Here is a 13396-nt window from a genome sequence, read left to right as displayed (position 1 = left end):
AAAATGTGATTTTAGATGATTTTTTTCCTTCATTATATTTTATATATTAAAACAGGGAATCTTGAGCCAGAAATATAATTTAAAAACAAAAACAAAGAACAATTTCAGAGAACAAAGATTGTTTGGTATGCTGGTTTTGCATGCTCCCCATTTTCCTAGATGGAGGTGGTTTTTAAGTTGTAGATTTCCAAAATTCTTTGTACATTCGTGTGCATGTCTGAGAAACTAACACATCCAGCTTTCAGCCTTGGCTGCAAGTCCCAAAATAAGGCAACCTCGAATCCTAGTGACAGTGGCTCTGCTTATCATTTTCAGCTTTCTTCTATGAACCAGGACAAAGAAAATGATTAATCCTAAATTTTTTCAGCTTATTGTCCCCCAGGAAATAATGTTGATTTGTTTTATGAATTTAACTGAAATAAAATTTCTCTGAGCTTGAAATAAATATTGGAAAGGATTCCCTTTGATTCTCTCAATTTGGTTTTTCTGCCTCTCCTAGTGAAACTCTCTGGGAAATTGCAAAAGCCGAAGTGGAAAACCGTGGAAGTAGTGGAGGTGAAGGTGATGGACTTGAAATTGGAGAAAAATCTGTTTTCTTCATTGGCAGTAAAAATGGGGTAATGCATTTTTTTCCTACTTTTTTGTCCCCAAGTATTATGATGATTTAACAACCAGTGGTAAAATTCATTGTATTCCTTTGGTAAAAATTTGGATACTTCAACTCTTTAGCCAGATAACCAGTCTCTGGCCTGCTGGTTACCTTGGAGCTGGTTGTGCCTTGTATGAGGGTGGCCTGCGCATGGGTGAGCGGGGACTAAATTCTAGCCTGGGCACCACTTTTGTCAGGTGGTGTGCTCTGACCTGGGCCACAGCAGCCCCGAGGAAGGAGCACTTGTTTCAAATGAGACGACCTGGCAGAGGAGTCCTCTTTCCCCAAAGCACCGTAGATGCTAATCCGATGGATGGCCGTAGGTTCTGGTAACTTGTACAACTGAAACAAGCATGTAGATAACAGAAACAGGAACCGGATAGAGTATGATACGTTTTCCCTTCACTTATCTTAACTAGAGTCACAGAAACTGAAGGAAACCTGGAGATACTCTCGTCTTCTACTCTGGGGTCCAGGGAGGTATGTGTTAGGGCCAGCGAGCTCTAGAAATGTGTGCAGAATTGTGCGTCATTGTGTATCAGTGTGTTTTTATGGGAAATTAAGTTCTCCCAGCAGTGTAGCACCTTCAAAAAGGTTACATAAGAGCCACTGTAAACGGTGGTTGTATAGTTTAGGTTTGACTCTCTCTAGCAACAGGGGCGTTGTCTTCCACAAGGCAGCCTGGCTCCACTTTCCTTAATTTCTAGTTAACAAGAAAACCTGAGTTTCATTGTAACTTCCAGTGCTCCTAATTCTGACCTGTAAAAGTAATCAAATACGTGGTGTTCCTAATTCCAAGATCCGAATTCTGACTTGAAACGGTATAGGGATAAATCTGATTTTTCTTCTGCTTTTTAAATCTTCAGATTTTTTTAAATTGCCCTGTGAATAACGGCAACCACTTTATCTCCCTGAGTCTGTTTCAGCTTTAGTATCTTCGTTTCTTTCGGTCATGCCGTCTGTATCATGGGTTCCGTATCAGTCATGGATTTTCTGTCATGATTTTAGTAACTCTCACTGGAATTATACTAATGTGTAATTCTCAGGAGGGAGCAGGACTTTGGAGGTTTTGCTGAACTGCAGTAGACTAGAAGAAGGTCTGCCAGCTTCTCTTTTTCCAGATGCTATGCTCCTGTTACTGTATAAAAAAATCTAGTGATCACATAACCCTGTTCACTGATGTCGAGCTTGAGATCTTTTTCATATATGCTGTTTTGTCCTTAATTTTCTTAGATCGGGCCCTTTGTTACAGTCTGTTTGTATTTTTAATTACTTTTATTAAAGTTATTCGCATACATGGTTTAAAAGTGCATAAAGTAAATTACCAGACTTCTCCACATTGTTCAGGTCTCTCCTTAAAGCAGCCTTTTTAATATCTTTTACTGTGTTTTTTTAAATAATTTACTTCTTTATTTATGAAATAGCTTATAGGCTATTTTTAAACTTAAAATGTTAGACATTATCTGTTGAATTTTTGATAATAGAAGAGTATTTAGTTCTAGCTCTTTTTTTAATGATTTTTTTTATTTTTAAGTAGCCTCTGCACCTAACATGGGGCTCAGACTTACACCCCGGAGATCAGGAGTTGCATGCTCTGCAACTGGGCCAGCCAGGCGCCCCAGTTCTGTTTCTTTTAAATGCTCATTTCTAGCCCTCCTCTGCAACCTGGTTGTTATAATTTGGGGCCAAGTCAATATTCAGTGTTAATTTATTATTTCTAAAATTTGTTTGCTGCTGAGCCAAATGGATTACTTTCTTTTTCTTTCTTTCCTTTTTTTTATTTTATTTTTTTTAAGATTTTATTTATTTGACAGAGAGCACAAGCAGGGGGAGCAGCAGCAGGAGAGAGAGAAGTAGGCTCTCTGCTGAGCAGGGAGCCCGGTGCAGGGATCAATCCCAGGACCCTGCGATCATGACCTGAGCTGAAGGCAGACACTTAACCAACTGAGCCACCCAGGCGCCCCTCTTTTTTTTTTTTTTTTTAAGAGATTTTGTTTGTCTATTTGAGAGAGAGAGAGGACCGTGGACAGGGTCCTGGAGAGAGCATCCCAGGACCCTGAAACCATGACCCAAGCTGAAGTCAGACACTTAACTGACTAAGCCACCTGGGTGCCCCTCTTTTTTTTTTTTTTTATGATTTTATTTATTAGAGTGCATGTGCACAGTCAGCGGTGGGGGGCAGAGGGAGAGGGAGACAGAAAATCTCAAACAGACTGCACCCCCAGCACGGAGCCCGACTTGGGGCTCTGTCTCATGATCCCGAAACCCTGGCCCGAGCCAAAGTCGAGAGCTGGATGCTCAACCAGCAGAGCCACCAAGGCGCCCCTGCTTCCCTTTTCTTGAATAACTTTTTCGGAAGTTTAAAAATGCCGTGTTTTTTTGTTTGCTTTTATGTGTACCTTAGTTTTTATACGCATTAGTTATTTGTTGCTGCTGAATACATTACTCTAAAACATAGCAGCTTTTAAAACAGCAAACATCATCTCACCTGGTTTATGAGGGCCAGGAATCTGAGAGCAGCTTAGTTACGTGGCTCTGGCTCAGGGTCTTTCACGAAGCTGTAGTCAAGATGTCCTCTGGGACTGAAGTCATTTCACAGCTCAGCTAAACTGGAGAATGGGTTTCCAAGCTTGTCGACATGGTTGCTGGCAAGAGGCCTCCGTTCCTTGATGACCGTTGGCCAGGCTTCAGTTCTTCACATACACGCCTCTCCATAGGGCTGCTGACAACATGGCAGCTCACTTCCCCCAGAGCAAGAGATCCAGAAGCAGGAGGGAGCCTCGGAGAGAAGCTGCAGCCTTTAAAACCTAATCTCGGAAGTGACATGCCATCACTTCTGCCATAAGCTATGGATCACAAAGACCGCCTCTGGCACAGCGTGAGGGACCACACCTGGGTGTGAAGACCAGCAAGCGGGATCACCCGGGACCATCCTTGAAGCTGGCTCCCCAGCTACGTATTGCTAATTCTTTCCACAGTCCCCTCCAGGCATTCGATATAATCTTCATCTAGGCAGTTCTATCAGATCATCTGAAAGGTCCCCCCTCCAGCCAGAGTCCTGCCACCTCTTAACCCACTGTGCTCGTCTGTACCATGGTTCACAGGAGCGACTGCATCGTTACCATCCTTCCCCAGCGTCTTGGGAATTCCCTTTGGCTCTTTCTTGAGTTGGAACTTGTTTCCTGGATCCTGTGTCTTCCCTGTTCTTGGTTTACTCACTTATCTTGATGGAGCACATTCTTTTGTAGTTTCCTGGGAAAGCGTTACATAGGAAGTAAAATTTATGAGACCCTGCATGTCTAAAAATTCCTTTATTTTCCCTCACTTTGGGGAATGTTTATCTGGGTATAGAATCCTACATTAGAATGAGTCATTTAACCTCTCTCTGACCCTAGTTTCTGTCTGAGTCTGGATTGTTTCCTTTAGAAGTGACAGAAAACTGAATTCAAACTGATGTAGGCACTTTTTTGAATAGTTGCTCTCCTCTTCACTATGACACTTTATCTGTATCTGTATTCCTCTAGCGATGTGTACATGAGATATCATATATTAATTCTTTTCATACGGCCAGGCAACAGTCTAATTACCATCACAACATTACATCTGTTCTGCTCTGTATTTTTTTTTTTTTAAAGATTTTATTCATTTATTCGACAGAGATAGAGATAGCCAGCAAGAGAGGGAACACAAGCAGGGGGAGTGGGAGAGGAAGAAGCAGGCTCATAGCGGAGGAGCCTGATGTGGGGCTCGATCCCATAACGCCAGGATCACGCCCTGAGCCGAAGGCAGCCGCTTAACCGCTGTGCCACCCAGGCGCCCCCTGCTCTGTATTTTTATCCAAATGCATTCTTCATGCATGTTTGTAAATTTCCATATAAATACACAAAGTGTGCTGTATTTTCTCTCCCCCTCTCTCTTTATTCCTTTACACCAATATATTGTACTCATAAGTCTCATGCCACAAGTTTCGGTAATTCATACGAGGTCATTTTACTTCTCTGTGACAATACTGCACTTACTATTCCCCTCACTGTTGTGTATCTGTCACTCTAAATATTCTTTCCAGGCCTTGTCTCAGCTGTTTTCTCTTGTGAATTACTTGGACACTTTTCCATTATTGTCTTTGAATTTTTCTTAATGTGAAACCTAAATGACATCTCAGTTTATTCAGACTTTTTTCTCTCATTCTCTCCACTCTCATTTAGTTTGTCAAGTCCCTAGGCATGGTCTTATCCTCTTGACATAGGTTTCCTCTCTTATCAAGTGATAAATCATTCCAGTATCTTAGGGTATGGGCCAGAAAACTTAGTCATTGATGAGCCTTTTACTTCCCAGAGCTTCCGTTCTCATCCCAGACCTCATCCTCTAGGTAGAAGAAAAGTGGGAAGGAAATGACTTGAGTTCTAAATTTTTCCCTTTCCACTTTTCCACAGTATATAATCTGGTTGTGAGAAGATGCTTCCCAGGGTTCCTAAAGAGAGAACAGATACTAGTTACACGTCTTCCACACACATCTTGGTCACGGCACCCTCTTCTACTGAGCTTGAAGATGACATCTAATCTGTAGCATTTCAGGAAGTTGTTGGAACTTGAGATAAAATTGGTTTGTCATCTCTGGCTCTGGTAATGTTATTTATCACCACAGTTAGAAGAGGTCAGCCAAAATCCATGGGTTGACGTACGCACTGGTGTAGCATACCCTTCAGATCAACAGCTGATTTCATGTGGAATACCACATTAGGTCACTTGAGGACTTAAGAATTGTGCACCATAAGGAGGAAGTTAATTAAATAATTGTGGGGGTGCCTGGATGGCTCAGTCAGTTGAGCATCTGCCTTTGGCTCAAGTCATTCCAGGGTCCTGGGATTGAGCCCCACGTCAGGCTGTCTGCCCAGCGGGGAGTCTGCTTCTCCCTCTCCCTCTGCCTGCAGCTTCCCCTGCTTGTGCTGTCTGTCTGCCTCTCTCTCTCTTTTTCTCACATGAATGAATGAATGAATGAATGAATGAATGAATGAAAAAGAAATAATTTTGATTACCATATGAACATTCTGACTGAAACATGTGATTGAAAAATATTCAGATGAAAGAATGTTAACATGAAATAAATCTTTTATTGTCTAATGTTATAACTACATTTAAAAAATAGTACTTAGACATTTTACTCAAATTCATGGTCATGGAGCCATTGAACTTGAAGTTGGTAAACTAACTTTGTACTTAGCTAATACCGTGTTTAGCAGGAATCAGAAAGTACTTATTGATCTAGGAAAAATTATATGATGAAACAAAATTTTTAAAAAACATGTTAACTTGTTTTTTATTTCATAATTTGAAAACATTCAGGTCTTCTACTTCATTTGAGTATAAAAGCCAGGGTTCATTTAAATAAGTAAGAAAAAATAAGTAAGTAGATATCTAAGCATCTAAGTTAATAAGTCGGTATTTTAATAATAATCTCGTTTTGGATTCAGTGACTTTTAGGATTATTATTTAAGGAGTAATTGGATTATGTGGATGGTGTTTGTCGCAGGGTTATCTGCTACTGTGGGAAGCATGGGGAAAATATAGCAGCCCATCCCCAGGACCACTGATTGGTAGGAAGAGGCCTCTTCCCCACTCATTGTAAGTTTCTGTTTTATTTAGCCAAGGAGGCAGAAAGGTTTTGGTAGGGGCCATACAGAGCAAGAACAGATGTGTCGTGTCTTCGTGCAGCTGTGCTTGACCCACAGCAGCTCTTGCCAGGAAGGCAGAACTGCTGGGGACACTGTCTGAAAAAGGCCAAGGCTTGCAAATCCAAGATGCTGGAATTTATGTGGCATCATAGTTCATTTCTATTTGGGCTTCCTGTTACTCTACTTTTGTGCTTCATGCTACCACGTAAGGGCATGTTGACAAGGAAACTTTCTGGAACTATGCTCTGCATCAGCGAGCCTCCATCTCTGCCAGGTGATGTCAGTGGCCAGGTAGCCAGAGCCGCCACTCTGTCTTGGGCTGTGTCCTGAAAGCGCCCCCCCACCAGCAGCCAGACATCCACCATTGGGAGATATTATATAGAACACTAACATTATATGTATTGGGGAGAAATGTTATACAACCATAAAAGAGTTGTTAGTAATAAAAGGAAAGAATATAATAATTGAAAAAATCAGGACAGAAATTTTATATATGGTATGATCGCAACTCTGTAAAAGTGCAGAGATGAATAGAAATATGTGTGATAAAATTTTAGTCACCAAGTGTTTTTAATTTGTTTTTAATTTCTGTATTTTACAAAGTGTTTTTTTCTTATTGGCCCGCTTTTTAAAATCTGAACTTAATTGTTTAAATAAAATTTTCATAGGGATCACTTGTATTTTAAAATATTAACCCAACTATAGTATATAAACATGTCATTTCATGAGTTTGCTGTCGTGAGGAAAGTGCTTTTTGCATTGGTACAGGACTTTTCCGATTTCCTACTTACTGCCATGTAGATACAGACATGGATTTTTTAAAAAATGAGTAAATAACTAGTACTAGTCTTACGTACAAGTAAATTTCTATTACAAAAAGTATTCTGTATCAGAAGCTACTTCCGTATCTTTAAGGTGGCTTATCCCAGTAGCGCTGATTACTGACCGACACCAGCACACACGTGCTCACACCTGGAACGTCCCACCAGCACCCCCACTAGTCACTCTCTGTAACGGTTGTTCTAGACTTTGTTGTTGTGACAGCCCATTCCTGTTTTATTTGTTGTTTGTGAAACCACCCTTTCTTAAAAATAGTAGAATGTGGCATATTCAAGCTGGATTTTTCTTTATTTTCATTTATGTAAATCAAAACGAATTTTGCTCTTGAAGATTGGCCAACTCTCTTGACGTAGGTAGAACTTTTGAGGATATTGTTCTTTAGAGTATCTGATTCTGTGCTTTATGCAGAACAATATTTTGAAAAATAAAGAGAAGCAAGCAATTAATGCTTCTGTTGTTCAGCTAATAGTAGTCAGCCTTTACCAAAGAAACGAACTGCCTCACCGCCTTCTCTCCCTCTCCCCCATACTTCTCTTCATCCATCCAGTAGACATCTATTGAACACGTTCTGTGTGCCAGGCATCCTGCCCAACTCTGGGGAAACAGAAATGAAAGACGTGTGCCCTGCTGTGCGGGAACTTAGGTGCCAGGACTTGTATGACATCGCAGGAGACCAGTGCTGTGATGGAAACAAGGGCTCTTAACTCAGCCCGAGAGGCTGGAAGACTGGGAAAGCCTCCTTAAGAGAGGGTGATGTCCAGGGCTTGGAGAGCAGGAAGTAAGGAAAGACGTAATTCAGGGGGGGGAAGAGGGTCAAGTGGGTATTCTGAGGAGAGAGTCAAGAAAAATGAAACAGTTGTATGAAACAGCTGTTAGAACAAATGGGAGAGAGAGCGTACTAGACAGATGTGACAGGATTGCCCATCATTGCTGACTGCTGTTTTGATGATGGGGATTAAGAATTTAGGTGACACCATTCTGCACAGCATGTATAATTTTTCGCCGTCATCACTCACTGGCATGGGTACATGCATGGAGGAGAAGGGAAGGTGACTGAGTTTAGCAGGATTGGTTTTTGCCAGGTGGGTGTAGTACAGAGCTGGAAAGCTTGGGGAGGGGGTGATCTTTGCAAGGATGACTGTAATGATAAACTATGGACTGTAAGATGGAAAAGGAGAGATGTGGAGTTAGGAGGGAGCTGATGGAGAAGGAGAAATGTTGATGGGTCAGTGGACTTTTGAGGCCTCTGACTAAGGCCAAAGAGTTGTTACTGTGGGGATTCCTGAAGAAGTAGTTGGAGAATGTGTTTGTGTGTGTGATTTTGGAAGTAATATAGTTTCCAGTGGTGAAATGATTCAAGATGGAACCTTGGAAGTGATGTATGTCAGAAGTAGAGTGAAAGAAAGTCTCTGAGGAGGCAAAGGCACTGAGAGGTCAGCGCGGTAGGTGGGTTGCCCTTGCCTACGTGGGTGTGAAGTTAACAAGACTAATGACAGTAGCTGAGAGAGAAAGGGCGACTGTGAGCCGAGGAGATGACAAAACCCATCACAGTAGACTGGTACAGGCCTCGAAGGCTTTTGCAAAAGGAGGGAAGTAGAATAATTATTTAAAGGTGGCAAGGGGCGGGGCACATGGGTGGCTCCGTCAGTTGGGTTATGGGATCGATCTGTTAGTTCCGTGCCCCTCTGCCCACTCATGCTCATACTCCCTCTCTCTCTCTCTCTCTCTCTCAAATAAATAAATCTTTGGAAAAAAAAAAAAAGGTGGCATTGGGGAGCAAGGAGAGCCCTGAAGTACGTAGGGTGGTAGAAGAGAATAGCCTCCTTTAACAAGACTGCAGGGGAAGTGGTCCAGAGGCAGCCGTATTTTAGGTAAGGCCTACAGGGGGAGAGAACATTCCGAAGAAGTTGAGGTTACTGGGGAGTTTGCTAGTCATGGAGGTGGAGCTATAGAGTGGAAAGACTTTGGAAGAAGGGAAGGGATTGATTGTGCCAGATGAAGGGATGCATAGAGGGTTGTGGAATTAGAGCTTCCGGGATAACGGGTCAGAGAAAAAGACTGGACTTCCGATGTCCCTGAGGTAACGGGAGGAAAGATAGGATTGATTTTGATAGTCTCTGAGTGAACTTGTATTAGGTCAGTGGTTATTGAACCAAGAAAATCGGGGGTCTGTGCATCCACTCTCAGAGGGCAGTAGTTTACTAGTGATTTTTTAAAATTTGGATCATATTTTAATGATAGTCTAAAAGTTTATTTCAGTGCCCAGAGTTGAGTTTATGTTTATTCGGAATTGCCACCAAGTAGTACTATACATTTACATGAAATTATAACCAAAATTTAAATCAACACTATAGAACCATGAGAATTTGAGAAAATTGGCTAATTATGTCTTAAGATTCCTTGCAATTCATTGTGATTCTATGCATTTTTGTGCATAGAATGCATTCGTTCTTAGGTCGTCTCCCCCTCCCTGCACGGGGTATGTTCCGAGACCCCTGGTGGATATCTGAAACTGCAGATAGTACTGAACATGGTGTATAGTATGTTTTTTCCTATAATACCCACCTATGATAAAATTTATAAGTTAGGCATAGTAAGAGGTTAACAACCATTACTAAAAATAAAACAGTTATACCAGTATAATACAAGTTATAATTCAAGTGTATAACAGTATACTATAATACAAGCTCTTTCTCACACTCAGAATATCTTACTGTACTGTGTTCACCCTTCTTGTGATAATGAGAGATGATAAAATGCCCACGTGGTGAGATGAAGTGAGGGAAATGACGTAGGCACTGTGACATAGCGTTGGCTGCTGGGACCTGATGATGGTATGTCAGAAGGAGGGTCATCTGCTTCCGGACATCCACCGGGTAACAAAGTGTGGAAAGCAAAATCGTGGAAAAGAGGAGATTGCTGTACTGTAGTCTTCATTTATTTACAACTTTTCAAATATACTACATGTGATACATGGTCAACGTAGGAAAATTAGAAAATCCCGATTTTTCTTTTAAAAAATAAATTTCCAGGGCGCCTGGGTGGCTCCGTTGGTTAAGCATCTGCCTTTGGCTCAGGTCATGATCCCAGGGTCCTGGGATGGAGCCACATGTCAGGCTCTCTGCTAAGCAGGGAGTCTGCTTCTCCCTCTGCCCCTGTTCATGCTCTTTCTGTCTCTCAAATAAATAAATAAAATCTTTATAAATAAATAATCTGCAATCCATCACCTAGAAACATTACCGTTAGCTTAGTGCTATCCCTCTGGATCTGTTTGTGTGTTTCTGTGCCTCTCTCTCAATCTATTTATGTGTATGTATGTACGTATGTATGTATATCTCAAAGAAGCAGGAAAAGATATTTTAAAAACTGAAAACAGGGTTGTGCTAATCTATTATAAATGTTTTACCAGGTCAGTAAGTATGTTCCTGTATCATCATTCCTAATAGCTGCATGTTATTCCATTTAAGGATTGTCATAACTAATTTAGCCAGTCCCCTATTTGGAGACATTTAGGTGGTTTCTAATTTTTCACTTTGATGTAATACCTGCCAATAAACTTCCTTCAATAATTTACATTTTTGGTCCTATTTCAATTATTTATGTTTCCAATTATTTAAAAAACTCATTCAATTTGATCATATCCCAGATACATATTGTAATTTATTTGTGATCATCTTTTTTTGGTAAAAAAAAAATTACAGGGTTTTAGGAAAAAACATATCTAGTCAAATGTTCTGTGTTATTGTCAGTCCAGGATTTTCCAAACTCTTTTCCTTGGAACCCAAAGTCGCCTTCCACTAGAGCTTCCCCTGCTGCTCCTCGTGTCTGTTTTCTTGTAAGAGGTTTTTTTTTTTTTAAGTTTTACTATTTAAAAAAAAAATCAGTGATTAAGCCACTGAGCCAATCCCTAAGATGTGAGGTTAAGTTTCATGATTAGTGGCAGAGATGACCAGAACCTTTATTTTCTGACTCCTAACAAGAAACTTAAATAAGTTCATTCTCTACAAATAAAACAACAAACAAAAAACACTCTAACCCAGTATCTGGTTTGCTTACTTTGAACATATTTGCAGCATGTCCTTTATTTGTATGTTATCTTTCTTCTTTATTTCCACTTCAACAATTGGAATTAAAACATTTTAGAAGACACTAATCATCTGCTTAACCAGTAATTAGCATTGATGAATAGAGGGAAAATTTCAGACAGCTGCCAAGTTGACCACTAAAGTGAGGTATGATTTGCTAGTATTTGTCATCTGCAGGACTTTGTAATTATAATAATAGCAGTGTAGTTACACCGTGATGGAAAGTTGACAGTTAACTTTTTCCACTTATCAAACTTAGGAACAATTCTGAAAGTTTGTAGTTTCCAGGTAATTTATCATTCAAGTGATTAAAAAGCTATTTTTGGCCACAATTATGAACAATAACAAAATTTTACATGTGGATGACATTAACACAGTATTCTTTCTTTTTTAATTTCCAGGGAAAGACTACTATTATTCTAAGGTGTCTTGACAGGTAAGTGTTATGTTAACCTTTAGACTACATTTTCTGTTTATTCTAGTTGTACAGGGCAAGTTAGATTCTAAAGGACATACAGAAGGAGAACAATTTTGAGGCCCTAACAATAACTTAATTCTTAGTGAATCCTTAGTGTGGCCTTTAAGATCTTCTTTAAGGACAAAAAACAACAGTAAGAAAAAAAAAATACACACGGGATTAGTGCTGAATTTTTCCTGTTTGGGGAAGAAATGAACATAACTGTGATACTACTTACTTTTTGGCTTTGCTACTCTGATATTTTGCCTAGTCCATGATTATCTGAACATTACTTATAATCTTTAAATTGCTCATGGGAACATTTTTGAAGCACGGTGTTGGTCCTCAAACTGTACTTTTTACCAGTTGTTTTTTATACTTCCTAACCTTCTCTATGGCCATCAGATGAAGATTTGGGATTATGATCAGTGGACATTGCAGGAAACTGTAAAGGAAAGTCTGTAACTGATTTTAGAAGCTATCCCTTCATTCCAATACCTGTTTCTTATAACTTCTCCAAAAACATCAGCATAGATGGAACTTTGTCTCAAGGTCACATTAAAGAAACATCATCCATTGGAAAAATACTATTAAAGAATTCAAATAATAGAATCCTGACCTTGTGTAATTCCTCTCACCAACAAAATCTTTTCTTAGAAGAACCATCCATAGTGACACCGGCATCATCTTTCCATCCCCAGGAATCTGGCTCTTTTTCGACCATATGTGTTTCTTTCTACAGATAGTCATCTGACACAACATCAGCTTGGATGAAATACGACACTGAACTGAATTTCGGTTCCTTGATAGTCTACTTAGAAAAAAAGACAGTTCTGCCTCTTATATGTTAAATATCAGAGCTGATAAATTTTGTCTTAAAAGTAGCATTTTGTTTCATAAAAGAAAATTAGTATCTTTTAGGAACTATAACCAAACATTTTACTATATATGTATCAAAAAAAGATACATGTAGGGATGATATGCAAAATATTTAATAAAGATAAATATGCAAATTGCAAATTTAAAAATGATTTATCTTTGTTCTTCAAGTTAAAGAAGCTATATACCAATACTATTCAGCCTTAAAAAGGAATAACATTCTGACGCGTGCTACCACATGGATGAACCTTGAGGCCATTATGCTGAGTGAAATAAGTCGCAAAAAGACAAATACTGTGTGATTCCACTTCTGAGAGGTGCCTCAGAGCAGTCAGATTCACAGAAACAGAAAGTAGAATGGTGTTTGCCAGGGTCTGGAGGGAGGGGGGAAGTAGTTATCATTTAGTGGGTATAGAGTGACAGGTGTGCAAGATGAAGAAGTTCTAGAGTCTGTGCAGCGGCGTGAATATACGTACCGTTACGGAACTGTACGCTTCAAAATGGTTAAGAACATTTATGTTACATGTTTTTTACCACAATAAAAAATGAAATAAGTAAGTAGCTATATACCATAAAATTGCTTACCAAGCAATAGAAGGGGCAGTGTAAATACCTCATCGAGCATTTGTCCGTTTTTGGACTTGTCGATGTCACGTGTTCGTTTGCAGCCTCACTGGTTAAATGATGCCCGTGTTTGAGCCGTGAGTTACGACGGAGAGTTACACTCAAGTCTTGCACTGGTGCCTCCAGTGAACGGATAATCATTAGATTCGCAGCTCCCCACATCAGGGCCGAGCACACACCTGGTATCCGT

General features: G+C 40.0%; 1 protein-coding gene across 4 annotated transcripts in view; it reads left to right on the top strand.

Annotated features, from left to right (window-relative positions):
• Positions 1–13396, top strand: part of DYNC2LI1 (dynein cytoplasmic 2 light intermediate chain 1) — a 55111-nt gene that overhangs the window by 1785 nt on the left and 39930 nt on the right. For 3 of the 4 annotated variants that reach the window (XM_040623523.1, XM_040623521.1, XM_008699812.2), the window contains exons 2-3: positions 500–617; positions 11648–11682. In XM_040623523.1, coding sequence (XP_040479457.1) covers positions 500–617; positions 11648–11682 — 153 coding nt within the window. Of the gene's footprint in view, positions 1–499; positions 618–1068; positions 1130–11647; positions 11683–13396 lie in introns of all 4 variants that reach the window. The other variant, XM_040623522.1, reaches the window with a different exon arrangement.

Source organism: Ursus maritimus, unplaced genomic scaffold (assembly GCF_017311325.1).
Source record: "Ursus maritimus isolate PB19 unplaced genomic scaffold, ASM1731132v1 scaffold_6, whole genome shotgun sequence".
Taxonomy (NCBI): Eukaryota; Metazoa; Chordata; class Mammalia; order Carnivora; family Ursidae; genus Ursus; species Ursus maritimus.
The sequence above is the reverse complement of the archived record's forward strand: the minus strand, read 5'-3'. Positions and strand labels throughout refer to the sequence as shown.